Raw genomic sequence first — 15827 nt, 5'->3', positions numbered from 1 at the left:
GAGGAGGAGCGGAAACAATGGGGAGAGTGCGAGGAGGAGTGAGAATAACGGGGAGAGCACGGGGGAACGAGAATAATGGGGAGAGCGCGGGGAGGAGAAGGAATAATGCGGAGAGCGCGAGGAGGAGCGGGAACAACGGGGAGAGTGCGAGGAGAAGCGGAAATAATGGGGAAAGTGCGAGGAGGAGTGAGAATAACGGGGAGAGCGCGGGGAGGAGCGGGAATAATGCGGAGAGCGTGAGGGGAAGCGGGAATAACGGGGAGAGCGTGGGGAGGAGCGGGAATAAAGGGAAGTGAGAATAATGGGGAGAGCAAGGGGGAATGGGAATAACGGGGAGAGCGTGGGGAGGAGCGGGAATAATGGGGAGAGCGCGAGGAGTGAGAATAATGGGGAGAGAAAGGGGCAACGGGAATAACGGGGAGGAGCGGGAATAATGCAGAGAGCATGAGGGGGAGTGGGAATAAAGGGAAGAGTGTGAGGGGGAGCTGGAATAACAGGGAGAGCCCAAGGGGAACGGGAATAATGGGGAGAGCGCGGGGGGAAGTGAATAACGGGGAGTGTGCGGGAATAACGGGGAGAGCGTGAGGGGGAGCAGGAATAACGGGGAGAGCCCTGGGAGGAGTGGGAATAACGGGGACAGCGTGAGGGAGAGCGGGAATAACGGGAAGAGCATGAGGGGGAGCGTGAATAACGGGGAGAGCGTGAGGGGGAACGTGGATAACGGGGAGAGCCCGAGGGGGAACAGGAATAACGGGGAGAGCCCAAGGGAGAACGGGAATAACAGGGAGTGCCCGAGGGGGAACGGGAATAACGGGGAGAGCCCGAGGGGGAACGGGAATAACGGGGAGAGCGCGGGGGGAAGTGAATAACGGGGAGTGTGCGGGAATAACGGGGAGAGCGTGAGGGGGAGCAGGAATAACGGGGAGAGCCCTGGGAGGAGTGGGAATAACGGGGACAGCGTGAGGGAGAGCGGGAATAACGGGAAGAGCATGAGGGGGAGCGTGAATAATGGGGAGAGCGTGAGGGGGAACGGGGATAACAGGGAGAGCCCGAGGGGGAACGGGAATAACAGGGAGAGCCCGGGGGGGAACGGGAATAACGGGGAGAGCCCGAGGGGGAACGGGAATAACGGGGAGAGCATGAGAGGGAACGACAATAGCATGGAGAGCACGAGGAGGAGTGGGAATAACAGGGAGAGCGCGAGGAGGAGCGGGAATAACGGGGAGAGCGTGAGGAGGAATGGGAATAACAAGGAGAGCGTGAGGAGGAGCCGGAACAACGGGGAGAGCGCTAGGGGGAACGGGAATAGCGGGTAGAGTGCGAGGAGGAGCGGGAATAGCGGGGAGAGTGGGAGGAGGAGCGGGAATAGCAGAGAGAGTGGGAGGAGGAGTAGGAATAGCAGGGAGAGCGCGAGGAGGAGTGGGAATAGCGGGGAGAGCGCGAGGAGGAGTGGGAATAGCGGGGAGAGCGCGAGGAGGAGCGGGAATAGCAGCGAGAGCACGCGGAGGAGCGGGAATAGCAGGGAGAGCAGGAGGAGGAGCGGGAATAACAGCACTGAGAAATAGAAATGTTAGAATGGCAAATGTCGGCATTGGGAATGGTCAAAAGGTGGAGATGAAAAAGGTAGACACATGAAAAGGTCGACATACGTTTTTTACCTTTATTGGGTGTCAACGCGGACAACTGTCGACATTGACCCCTAATTAATGCAGCGGGTACCCTGGCATGGCTAGCTGCACTCGAAACACTATTATATTCTCCTTCTATGCCGACACGGAGGGTGAAGTAAGAACAACCTGGTTTAAATCAGCTCCTAACTATCAGTTTAAAAAAAAAATCCAGTAACATGGCAGTTGGGAGCTTTACCTCCACCCACTGTATCGCTCTCTCTCTTGGGCTTAGTAAATAAACCTCTCAGTCCATTTATAAATATTCGCATTTTCAATGCGATCTGGGCGGAATATTATCGGCCAGGATCCTAACGGCGGGATGTATCATCCCCCGCTCGCAGAAGGAGCATGTCACTGCGATGTGCTGCGCCAGGCGGTGTGTGCATGCGCGGTTAGCGTTAACCCCCTGCGGATCCTGCTGAACGCACCGGCGGCAGTGCGATCGGGAGCCCATAGGCTACAATGGGCTATCGCCATCTCAGAATTGCGGGAGCCCAGGGATGCGAAGCCCGGCTGCCCGATGTTGATACATCGGGCAGCTTCACATCCCCCATAGAAGCCTATAGGGGAAGCGTCCCCCGGCGGGCAGGGGGGACCACAGTAGGGATCAGAGATTACTGTTGCAGCCCTCTATGGTACACCAAGTGATGCTTAATATTTGTGGCTAACCCCCGAAAATGGGTGTTTTGGGGGATTTAGCTGCAAATATTGAATGATAAATGCCCCCTGAAGCACTAGTATAAGAGGGGGAAGGTCCTGGACGGAGCTACACCGAGCAGCACAGTCTGGTCACTCACAAAACAAAGTATAATGATACTACACAACAGACCACTAGGTGGCAGGAGCGGCCAGTGTGACGTCACTGAAACATTGGCTACCCCGTTCTATGTAGGCAACGTTTGTGTGTGTGTGTATGTATGTGTATGTGTGTGTGTGTGTGTGGGGGGGGGGGGGCCCTAAGGGTAGTTAACATTAATTACATCGGAAAAATCTGCCTAGATTGCCTAACCGTGAACATACGGGCTCGGCTTACAAAGATTCAGGTGTCCCACCACCGTTCTCTACAATCAATTGTAACTTCTCTAATCATCACATGGTATTCACCATTTAAAGTGGCCTCTATGTAATAACCCCTGGGGAAGTCCGCCGAGGACGAAACGCGTAGGGTCATCAGACATGGGATTTTGAAGTGTCCTCTGAATGAATTGATGTATAAAGAAGAAAACAATTCTTGCATTTTGACATTTGTATATACAGTACTGTATCGATGTCTGTCTTATATCATTTTTAATGTGATGCCTTTGTTAATAAGAAGGCCTCAAAGGCCAAATTAAATACCAAATGTAGATTACATTTGGTATTTAATTTGGCCTTTGAGGCCTTCTTGGGTGAATATCTGGTGAGCGGTTGTCTTACAGATAAACTCCTTGGGAGTCCCCTTCGCCACAAGGAACACAGGGGGAGATTTATTATATGGCAATCCCCGTGCCTTAATCTGTCACACCTGCTGGCCGGGTACTTTATCGCCGGCGGTGTGGGGCAGGAGACATAGCGCAGCTACGATATTTCGTGCTGCGCTCCTGCCTGATTTATGAACGGTCAGCATCGCTATATGCCCTATACCTACAGCAGGGACAGCGCTGGGATCTCGCGTGAGTAGCGAGATCCCGCGCATGCGCAGTGAGCCAGCCAGGGGAGAAGCAGGCAGCGCGTCAGTGTTAACTGACGCTCTGTCAGCTGGAGGGGACATCGCCGGAGGGGGGAGTTAGCGCTCCCCCGCTTCGGCGGCAAGATCTTAGTAGATCTTGTCGGTGTCCCCTCCTGCTTCGCCTCGCTAATGAGGCGAAGCAGGAACTGTTATAGGGAGTGTAGTGCGGTAAGAGGGGTCGGCGGGGGTCAGCGCCGGCTGCCGGGTCAGGGCTTCGCAGGGACGGGCTCCTATCGGAGCCCTGTCCCTGCGCCCTTAAAATTGATACATTCCCCCGATATGATCGCATTTTACACTGCGATCCTGGGCGGTAATATTCCGCCCAGATCGCATTGTAAATGCGATCATGATAAATGGGCCCCATAGTCTTTTTATCAGTGGTGTAAGGTCATCCCCCCACAGCACATACACACACATATACCACCTTATATAAACATATACGGACTTACTACGTTGTTTGATTGACTGTTTTGTCAACACACTAAAAAGATCTCACATTGTTGATTCATTGAACTGTACTATAAAACCTGTGTGCGCCTCGCTATTCCCTGAGGACATGTTTTATTAAATACTATTTGAACATACTCTGATATATCTTAAGGTTAGCGCACTTTGAACCCTTTCTTTATCTTCATTTCTAAATGCTGGATTCCGTCTAACAGGGGATCCCCCCAGAGGTGCTGCTCATACTGCCGCGTCTCCCCGATAATAAGACACTGTCTTCTTTTTTTTCCCCAACAAAAAACATCATAGGCCTTATTTTCGGGGTAGGGCTTATTTTAAAGTAACATGCCCCGAGTCCTTCTTACACAGCCCCCATTCCTTCTTTTAAAGTAACATGCCCCGAGTCCTGCTCCTCACCAACAATACAGCACTTTTCAGTTCTTCTTCTGCTTGTTTTCCGCCTGCGCCACTGCTCCCTCCGTGTACAGCAGCCGTGTGATGTGCACAGTGACGTCACGCGCTGGGCGCAGTGCATCCCTGGGACCGGGAGCTGCAACAGCTTCTACGGTACAGTAGAAGCCTGTAAAGCAAGGCGGCGGTCAAGGGGGTCAGCGAGGGTGGAGATGGGGTTACAGAAGTTAGTGCACCCATTCGGCTCAGGGAAATTTTGATAGGGCTTATTTTCGGGGGAGGTCTTATTATCGGGGAAACACGGTATATCCTAGCGCAGTGTGGGGCCCTTTACATATTATATAAATATATGTATGTATGCATGTGTGTATATATGTTATGAATATTAGGTTTACATAAAGAGAGTGTGGTAACTATATATCCTGCTAGGACATACCTCCCAACTGTCACGATTTTAGAGGGACAGTCCCGATTTTCGGGTCCTGTCCCGCTGTCCCACCCGTGGCAGGCATTGTCCCGCTGCGGGGGGTGGCAGTTGGGAGACCCCCCAATCTAAATCGTTACAGACGCTGTGCGCATGCTTCGCCGCGCGAGTGTCCCTATTTCCTCAGGTCAAAAGTTGGGAGGTATGTGCTAGGAGGGGGAGTCAGAGCAACAATATCAATGGCTTTCAATTAACCGATTTAAACTTGCAGGGGAGAGAGGGGCCCCCTTGGGAGCAGAAGCCCGGTGGCAGATGACTCCATTACAGGGACAACACTCCCGCAAAGCCGCCCAAATCCTGTGACACCCCCCCCTGGCAACCGCAAGAGTCCTGTGTGGCCCCACCCCTTTTCACTCCCCTAAGCCCTGCCCCCCGAGCTGGCTGCCCTCTCCCGGAAAGGGCAGCCAGAAAGTAGGTAAGTATGCTCCATTACCTCCCAGAGTTAATCCTCTATTTCTTATACTATCTTCAGGAACTGATCATGTTCTGTCTGTGAGACCCCAAAGTGTAGGAGCAGGAGTACATCGCTGTGCATATACATCATCTGTTATACAGACAGTACTGGTGTATAACACGTTCTATACTATGTGCACCACCAGTCAGACAGGGCTGGCACACACAGGGCAGAACCAGCATATCACCCTTATATACTATAGTGCTATGTGCACCACCAGTCAGACAGGGCTGGCACACACAGCGCAGTACCAGCGTATCACCCCTTATATACTATAGTGCTATGTACACCACCAGTCAGACAGGGCTGGCACACACAGTGCAGTACCAACGTATCACCCCTTATATACTATAGTGCTATGTGCACCACCAGTCACACAGGGCTGGCACACACAGCGCAGTACCAGTGTATCACCACTTATATACTATAGTGCTATGTGCACCACCAGTCACACAGGGCTGGCACACACAGTGCAGTACCAGCGTATCACCCCTTATATACTATAGTGCTATGTGCACCACCAGTCAGACAGGGCTGGCACACACAGTGCAGTACCAGCGTATCACCACTTATATACTATAGTGCTATGTGCACCACCAGTCACACAGGGCTGGCACACACAGTGCAGTACCAGCAGATCACCCCTTATATACTATAGTGCTATGTGCACCACCAGTCAGACAGGGCTGGCAAACAGTGCAGTACCAGCGTATCACCCCTTATATACTATAGTGCTATGTGCACCACCAGTCAGACGGGGCAGGCACACACAGTGCAGTACCAGCGTATCGCCCCTTATATACTATAGTGCTATGTGCACCACCAGTCACACAGGGCTGGCACACACAGTGCAGTACCAGCGTATTGCCTCTTATATACTATAGTGCTATGTACACCACCAGTCAGACAGGGCTGGCACACACAGTGCAGTACCAGCGTATCACCCCTTATATACTATAGTGCTATGTGCACCACCAGTCAGACAGGGCTGGCACACAGCGCAGTACCAGCGTATCACCCTTATATACTATAGTGCTATGTGCACCACCAGTCAGACAGGGCTGGCACACACAGTGCAGTACCAGCGTATCACCCCTTATATACTATAGTGCTATGTGCACCACCAGTCACACAGGGCTGGCACACACAGTGCAGTACCAGCGTATCACCCCTTATATACTATAGTGCTATGTACACCACCAGTCAGACGGGGCTGGCACACACAGTGAAGTACCAGCGTATCACCACTTATATACTATAGTGCTATGTGCACCACCAGTCAGACAGGGCTGGCACACACAGCGCAGTACCAGCATATCACCCTTATATACTATAGTGCTATGTGCAACACCAGTCAGAAAGGGCTGGCACACACAGCGCAGTACCAGCGTATCACCCTTATATACTATAGTGCTATGTGCACCACCAGTCAGACGGGGCTGGCACACACAGTGCAGTACCAGCGTATCACCCGTTATATACTATAGTGCTATGTGCACCACCAGTCAGACGGGGCTGGCACACACATCGCAGTACCAGCGTATCACCACTTATATACTATAGTACTATGTGCACCACCAGTCAGACAGGGCTGGCACACACAGCGCAGTGCCAGCAGATCACCCTTATATACTATAGTGCTATGTGCACCACCAGTCAGACAGGGCTGGCACACACAGTGCAGTGCCAGCGTATCGCCCCTTATATACTATAGTGCTATGTGCACCACCAGTCACACAGGGGTGGCACACACAGTGCAGTACCAGCGTATCACCCCTTATATACTATAGTGCTATGTGCACCACCAGTCAGACAGGGCTGGCACACACAGCGCAGTACCAGCGTATCACCCCTTATATACTATAGTGCTATGTGCACCACCAGTCAGACAGGGCTGGCACACACAGCATAGTACCAGCGTATCACCCCTTATATACTATAGTGCTATGTGCACTACCAGTCACACAGGGCTGGCACACACAGTGCAGTACCAGCGTATCACCCCTTATATACTATAGTGCTATGTGCACCACCAGTCACACGGGGCTGGCACACACAGTGCAGTACCAGCGTATCACCCCTTATATACTATAGTGCTATGTGCACCACCAGTCAGACGGGGCTGGCACACACAGTGCAGTACCAGCGTATCACCCCTTATATACTATAGTGCTATGTGCACCACCAGTCAGACGGGACTGGCACACACACTGCAGTACCAGCGTATCACCCCTTACATACTATAGTGCTACTGTATGTGCATCACCAGTCAGACAGGGCTGGCACACACAGCGCAGTACCCGCGTATCACCCATTATATACTATAGTGCTATGTGCACCACCAGTCAGACGGGGCAGGCACACACAGTGCAGTACCAGCGTATCACCCCTTATATACTATAGTGCTATGTGCACCACCAGTCACACAGGGCTGGCACACACAGCGCAGTACCATTGTATCACCCCTTACATACTATAGTGCTATGTGCATCACCAGTCAGACAGGGCTGGCACACACAGCGCAGTACCAGCATATCACCTCTTATATACTATAGTGCTATGTGCACCACCAGTCAGACAGGGCTGGCACACAGCGCAGTACCAGCGTATCACCCCTTATATACTATAGTGCTATGTGCACCACCAGTCACACAGGGCTGGCACACACAGTGCAGTACCAGCGTATCACCCCTTATATACTATAGTGCTATGTGCACCACCAGTCACACAGGGCTGGCACACACAGTGCGGTACCAGCGTATCACCCCTTATATACTATAGTGCTATGTGCACCACCAGTCAGACGGGGCTGGCACACACAGTGCAGTACCAGCGTATCACCCCTTATATACTATAGTGCTATGTGCACCACCAGTCAGACGGGACTGGCACACACACTGCAGTACCAGCGTATCACCACTTATATACTATAGTGCTATGTGCACCACCAGTCAGACAGGGCTGGCACACAAAGTGCAGTACCAGCGTATCACCCCTTATATACTATAGTGCTATGTGTACCACCAGTCAGACGGGGCAGGCACACACAGTGCAATACCAGCGTATCACCCCTTACATACTATAGTGCTACTGTATGTGCATCACCAGTCAGACAGGGCTGGCACACACAGCGCAGTACCAGCGTATCACCCCTTATGTAGTGTTCATTCTAGCACTCGCCATCTTTGAAAACCCATGCACTTCCTCTTCCCTGCCTGGGGTGTCGCTGTCTGCTGTATTGATTCTATCACAGTGTGGTCTGTATGTCAGCACTGATATGCAAACCAGACCTGTGCAAGAAACACCACAGCAGACAGCGACACCCCAGGCAGGGAACAGGAGCTGCATGTGTTTTCAAAGATGGCGGGTCCTAGAATGAACACTACTTATATACTATAGTGCTATGTGCACCACCAGTCAGACGGGGCAGGCACACACAGTGCAGTACCAGCCTATCACCCCTTACATACTATAGTGCTATGTGCATCACCAGTCAGACAGGGCTGGCACACACAGCGCAGTACCAGCGTATCACCTCTTATATACTATAGTGCTATGTGCACCACCAGTCAGACGGGGCTGGCGCACACAGTGCAGTACCAGCGTATCACCCCTTATATACTATAGTGCTATGTGTACCACCAGTCAGACGGGGCTGGCACACACAGTGCAGTACCAGCATATCACCCTTTATATACTATAGTGCTATGTGCACCACCAGTCACACAGGGTTGGCACACACAGCGCAGTACCAGCGTATCACCCCTTATATACTATAGTGCTATGTGCACCACCAGTCAGACGGGGCTGGCACACACAGCGCAGTACCAGCGTATCACCCCTTATATACTATAGTGCTATGTGCACCACCAGTCAGACGGGGCTGGCACACACAGCGCAGTACCAGCGTATCACCCCTTATATACTATAGTGCTATGTGCACCACCAGTCAGACAGGGCAAGCACACACAGTGCAGTACCAGCGTATCACCTCTTATATACTATAGTGCTATGTACACCACCAGTCAGACAGGGCAGGCACACACACACAGTGCAGTACCAGCGTATCACCCCTTATATACTATAGTGCTATGTGCACCACCAGTCAGACAGTGCTGGCACACACAGTGCAGTACCAGCGTATCACCTCTTATATACTATAGTGCTATGTGCACCACCAGTCAGACAGGGTTGGCACACACAGTACAGTACCAGGGTATCACCCCTTATATACTATAGTGCTATGTGCACCACCAGTCAGACAGGGCAGGCACACACAGTACAGTACAGGCATATCACCCCTTATATACTATAGTGCTATGTGCACCACCAGTCAGACGGGGCTGGCACACACAGTGCAGTACCAGCGTATCACCCCTTACATACTATAGTGCTACTGTATGTGCATCACCAGTCAGACGGGGCAGGCACACACAGTGCAGTACAAGCGTATCACCCTTTATATACTATAGTGCTATGTGCACCACCAGTCACACAGGGCTGGCACACACAGCGCAGTACCAGCGTATCACCCCTTATATAGTATAGTGCTATGTGCACCACCAGTCAGACAGGGCTGGCACACACAGCGCAGTACCAGCGTATCACCCCTTATATACTATAGTGCTATGTGCACCACCAGTCAGACAGGGCTGGCACACACAGTGCAGTACCAGCGTATCACCCCTTATATACTATAGTGCTATGTGCACCACCAGTCACACAGGGCAGGCACACAAAGTGCAGTACCAGCGTATCACCCCTTATATACTATAGTGCTATGTGCACCACCAGTCAGACAGGGCTGGCACACACAGCGCAGTACCAGCGTATCACCACTTATATACTATAGTGCTATGTGCACCACCAGTCAGACAGGGCTGGCACACAAAGTGCAGTACCAGCGTATCACCCCTTATATACTATAGTGCTATGTGCACCACCAGTCAGCCAGGGCAGGCACACACAGCGCAGTACCATTGTATCACCCCTTACATACTATAGTGCTATGTGCATCACCAGTCAGACAGGGCTGGCACACACAGCGCAGTACCAGCCTATCACCCCTTATATACTATAGTGCTATGTGCACCACCAGTCAGACGGGGCTGGCACACACAGTGCAGTACCAGCGTATCACCACTTATATACTATAGTGCTATGTGCACCACCAGTCACACAGGGCTGGCACACACAGTGCAGTACCAGCGTATCACCCCTTATATACTATAGTGCTATGTGCACCACCAGTCAGACAGGGCTGGCACACACAGTGCAGTACCAGCGTATCACCACTTATATACTATAGTGCTATGTGCACCACCAGTCAGACAGGGCTGGCAAACACAGTGCAGTACCAGCGTATCACCCCTTATATACTATAGTGCTATGTGCACCACCAGTCAGCCAGGGCAGGCACACACAGCGCAGTACCATTGTATCACCCCTTACATACTATAGTGCTATGTGCATCACCAGTCAGACAGGGCTGGCACACACAGCGCAGTACCAGCGTATCACCCCTTATATACTATAGTGCTATGTGCACCACCAGTCAGACGGGGCTGGCGCACACAGTGCAGTACCAGCGTATCACCCCTTATATACTATAGTGCTATGTGAACCACCAGTCAGACGGGGCTGGCACACACAGTGCAGTACCAGCGTATCACCCTTTATATACTATAGTGCTATGTGCACCACCAGTCACACAGGGCTGGCACACACAGCGCAGTACCAGCGTATCACCCCTTATATAGTATAGTGCTATGTGCACCACCAGTCAGACAGGGCTGGCACACACAGCGCAGTACCAGCGTATCACCCCTTATATACTATAGTGCTATGTGCACCACCAGTCAGACAGGGCTGGCACACACAGTGCAGTACCAGCGTATCACCCCTTATATACTATAGTGCTATGTGCACCACCAGTCCCACAGGGCTGGCACACACAATACAGTACCAGCGTATCACCCCTTATATTCTATAGTGCTATGTGCACCACCAGTCAGACAGGGCTGGCACACACAGTGCAGTACCCGCGTATCTCCCCTTATATAGTATAGTGCTATGTGCACCACCAGTCAGACAGGGCTGGCACACACAGTGCAGTACCAGCGTATCACCCCTTATATACTATAGTGCTATGTGCACCACCAGTCAGACAGGGCTGGCACACACAGTGCAGTACCAGCGTATCACCCCTTATATACTATAGTGCTATGTGCACCAGCAGTCAGACAGGGCTGGCACACACAGTGCAGTACCAGCGTATCACCCCTTATTTACTATAGTGCTATGTGCACCACCAGTCAGACGAGGCTGGCACACACAGTGCAGTACCAGCGTTTCACCCCTTATATACTATAGTGCTATGTGCACCACCAGTCAGACGGGTGAGGCACATACAGTGCAGTACCAGCGTATCACCCCTTATATACTATAGTGCTATGTACACCACCAGTCAGACGGGGCTGGCACACACAGTGCAGTACCAGCGTATAACCCCTTATATACTATAGTGCTATGTGCACCACCAGTCAGACAGGGCAGGCACACACAGTGCAATACCAGCGTATCACCCCTTATATACTATAGTGCTATGTGCACCACCAGTCAGACAGGGCAGGCACACACAGTGCAATACCAGCGTATCACCCCTTATATACTATAGTGCTATGTGCACCACCAGTCACACAGAGCTGGCACACACAGCGCAGTACCAGCGTATCACCACTTATATACTATAGTGCTATGTGCACCACCAGTCAGACAGGGCTGGCACACACAGTGCAGTACCAGCGTATCACCCCTTATATACTATAGTGCTATGTGCACCAGTCAGACAGGGCTGGCACACACAGCGCAGTACCAGCGTATCACCCCTTATTTACTATAGTGCTATGTGCACCACCAGTCAGACAGGGCTGGCACACACAGCGCAGTACCAGCGTATCACCCTTTATATACTATAGTGCTATGTGCACCACCAGTCAGACAGGGCTGGCACACACAGTGCAGTACCAGCGTATCACCCCTTATATACTATAGTGCTATGTGCACCACCAGTCACACAGGGCTGGCACACACAGTGCAGTGCCAGCGTATCACCCCGTATATACTATAGTGCTATGTGCACCACCAGTCAAACAGGGCAGGCACACACAGTGCAGTACCAACGTATCACCCCTTATATACTATAGTGCTATGTGCACCACCAGTCAGACGGGGCAGGCACACACAGTGCAGTACCAGCGTATCACCCCTTATATACTATAGTGCTATGTGCACCACCAGTCACACAGAGCTGGCACACACAGTGCAGTACCAGCGTATCACCCCTTATATACTATAGTGCTATGTGCACCACCAGTCAGACGGGGCTGTCACACACAGTGCAGTACCAGCGTATCACCCCTTATATACTATAGTGCTATGTGCACCACCAGTCAGACAGGGCTGGCACACACAGTGCAGTACCAGCGTATCACCCCTTATATACTATAGTGCTATGTACACCACCAGTCAGACGGGTCAGGCACATACAGTGCAGTACCAGCGTATCACCCCTTATATACTATAGTGCTATGTGTACCACCAGTCAGACAGGGCTGGCACACACAGTGCAGTACCAGCGTATCACCCCTTATATACTATAGTGCTATGTGCACCACCAGTCACACAGGGCTGTCACACACAGTGCAGTACCAGCGTATCACCCCTTATATACTATAGTGCTATGTACACCACCAGTCAGACGGGTCAGGCACATACAGTGCAGTACCAGCGTATCACCCCTTATATACTATAGTGCTATGTGTACCACCAGTCAGACAGGGCAGGCACACACAGTGCAATACCAGCGTATCACCCCTTATATACTATAGTGCTATGTGCACCACCAGTCACACAGGGCTGGCACACACAGCGCAGTACCAGCGTATCACCCCTTATATACTATAGTGCTATGTGCACCACCAGTCACACAGGGCTGGCACACACAGTGCAGTACCAGCGTATCACCCTTATATACTATAGTGCTATGTGCACCACCAGTCAGACAGGGCTGGCAAACACAGTGCAGTACCAGCGTATCGCCCCTTATATACTATAGTGCTATGTGCACCACCAGTCAGACAGAGCTGGCACACACAGTGCAGTACCAGCGTATCACCACTTATATACTATAGTGCTATGTGCACCACCAGTCAGACAGGGCTGGCACACACAGTGCAGTACCAGCGTATCACCCCTTATATACTATAGTGCTATGTGCACCAGTCAGACAGGGCTGGCACACACAGCGCAGTACCAGCGTATCACCCCTTATATACTATAGTGCAATGTACACCACCAGTCAGACAGGGCTGGCACACACAGTGCAGTACCAGCGTATCACCCCTTATATACTATAATGCTATGTGCACCACCAGTCACACAGGGCTGGCACACACAGCGCAGTACCAGCGTATCACCCCTTATATACTATAGTGCAATGTACACCACCCGTCAGACAGGGCTGGCACACACAGTGCAGTACCAGCGTATCACCCCTTATATACTATAGTGCTATGTGTACCACCAGTCAGACAGGGCTGGCACACACAGTGCAGTACCAGCGTATCACCCCTTATATAGTATAGTGCTATGTACACCACCAGTCAGACAGGGCTGGCACACACAGTGCAGTACCAGCGTACCACTCCTTATATACTATAGTGCTATGTGCACCACCAGTCACACAGGGCAGGCACACACAGTGCAGTACCAGCGTATCACCCCTTATATACTATAGTGCAATGTACACCACCAGTCAGACAGGGCTGGCACACACAGTGCAGTACCAGCGTATCACCCCTTATATACTATAATGCTATGTGCACCACCAGTCACACAGGGCTGGCACACACAGCGCAGTACCAGCGTATCACCCCTTATATACTATAGTGCAATGTACACCACCCGTCAGACAGGGCTGGCACACACAGTGCAGTACCAGCGTATCACCCCTTATATACTATAGTGCTATGTGTACCACCAGTCAGACAGGGCTGGCACACACAGTGCAGTACCAGCGTATCACCCCTTATATAGTATAGTGCTATGTACACCACCAGTCAGACAGGGCTGGCACACACAGTGCAGTACCAGCGTACCACTCCTTATATACTATAGTGCTATGTGCACCACCAGTCAGACAGGGCAGGCAGGCACACACAGTGATAACTAGCTATGCTGGGACACACACAAGGGACAGATGTGACAGGACAGACTGGTCGGCTCTAGCAGGCTGTGATCTCTACTCAGCAAGGAGCAGGGATAGCAGGGACTGGGCACAGCAGGTCAGGGGAGAACAATAAGAGAACATCTTACTTTGATCAGGTTTAGTCTGTCATACTGAAACAGAAATAAAGAGAAGATTAGAGGCAGGACGTTACTGAGCACATAGAGAAACACTGACGCCAGGAGGAAGAGACAACATCACCCCCCATGTGCTCTGTGCCGGGGTAGTGTAGTACAATGGGAGCAGACGTATGAGGTGGCTGTTATACCTCCCTGTACGCACTGTGTGGTGAGCACACAATACTAGCTGCATGTATTACACAGAGATAGGGGATTATGGGCCCTACATACCTGTATAACATAGAACAAACGCTCGAAGTGTCATCCTTTATATGTATGGGCTACAAAGCCTGCGCAGCGCTGGGTAAAGGGGCAGAACAGAAACCACAGGACATACAAACCTGCCCAGACAAGGACATTGCTAACATGTATCATTACAGTATGTCACTTAGTACGTAGAGAACACTGAGGGCTAAAGGCCCTGCTCGTGAGAGCTTACAATCAGAGACACCTCACACTAAAGGCCTAGTTCAGACCTGATTGCAGTACAAATATGTCCTCAAAATGGAAAAAACCATGCTGCACTGCAGGGGGGCAGATGTAACATGGGCAGAGAGCTAGATTTGGGTGGGGTGTGAAATCTAAATTGCAGTGTAAGAATACAGCAGCCAGTATACACAGAAACAATATAACCCACAGAAATCAAACGCTCTCTGAACCTGTTACATCTGCCCCACCTGAAGCGCAGCATGGTTTTAGCCATATTGAGAACACATTTGACTTGCGATCCGTCCCTTACTCTCTCTGTGCGAGGCCTATTGGAGCTGGGGGGGGGGGGATACCTGGTAACCCGCATTACCCAGCTCTCACCCGGTCGCTGCACAGGATAATGTCAGTGTAACAATAGCCTTGTCCCTTCCCCACTACTACTGCTCAGTGACCTTGGAGAGTCGCACACGGCCCGCCACACGTGAGGTGACAGAATGTGACAAGTGTCGGTTCCAGGATAGGATGACAGGTGTTAGTAACACAGGAGCACAGGAACGGTTCATGTTTATAATGTGGCCTGTAATTGGGAAGGACCCTTAATACCCTGCATGGCCACGCAGGGACTTCTGTAATACAGGTGTCTGTGTAACAGGATGGGCACTATGTATGTGTAACAGGACGGGCACTATGTATGTGTAACAGGACGGGCACTATGTATGTGTAACAGGACGGGCACTATGTATGTGTGCTGTACACGCAGGTTACATACATCCCCCGTGATACAGAGGCCCCTACAGAAGAACGTGTCTGTGTAACAGGACA

General features: G+C 51.5%; 1 protein-coding gene across 7 annotated transcripts in view; it reads right to left on the bottom strand.

The window, feature by feature from the left end:
- GRAMD1B (GRAM domain containing 1B) overlaps positions 1-15827 on the bottom strand; it is a 211784-nt gene that overhangs the window by 75265 nt on the left and 120692 nt on the right. For 6 of the 7 annotated variants that reach the window (XM_083163519.1, XM_083163520.1, XM_083163521.1 and 3 more), the window contains exon 3: positions 14547-14570. The exons of the other annotated variant lie outside the window; for it this stretch is intronic. In XM_083163519.1, coding sequence (XP_083019645.1) covers positions 14547-14570 — 24 coding nt within the window. The remainder of the gene's footprint in view (positions 1-14546; positions 14571-15827) is intronic. 7 annotated transcript variants of the gene reach the window in all.

This window comes from Crinia signifera, chromosome 19 (assembly GCF_055691185.1).
Source record: "Crinia signifera chromosome 19, ASM5569118v1, whole genome shotgun sequence".
NCBI lineage: Eukaryota > Metazoa > Chordata > Amphibia > Anura > Myobatrachidae > Crinia > Crinia signifera.
Note: the sequence above shows the minus strand (reverse complement) of the source record. Positions and strands in the feature narration are given on the sequence as shown.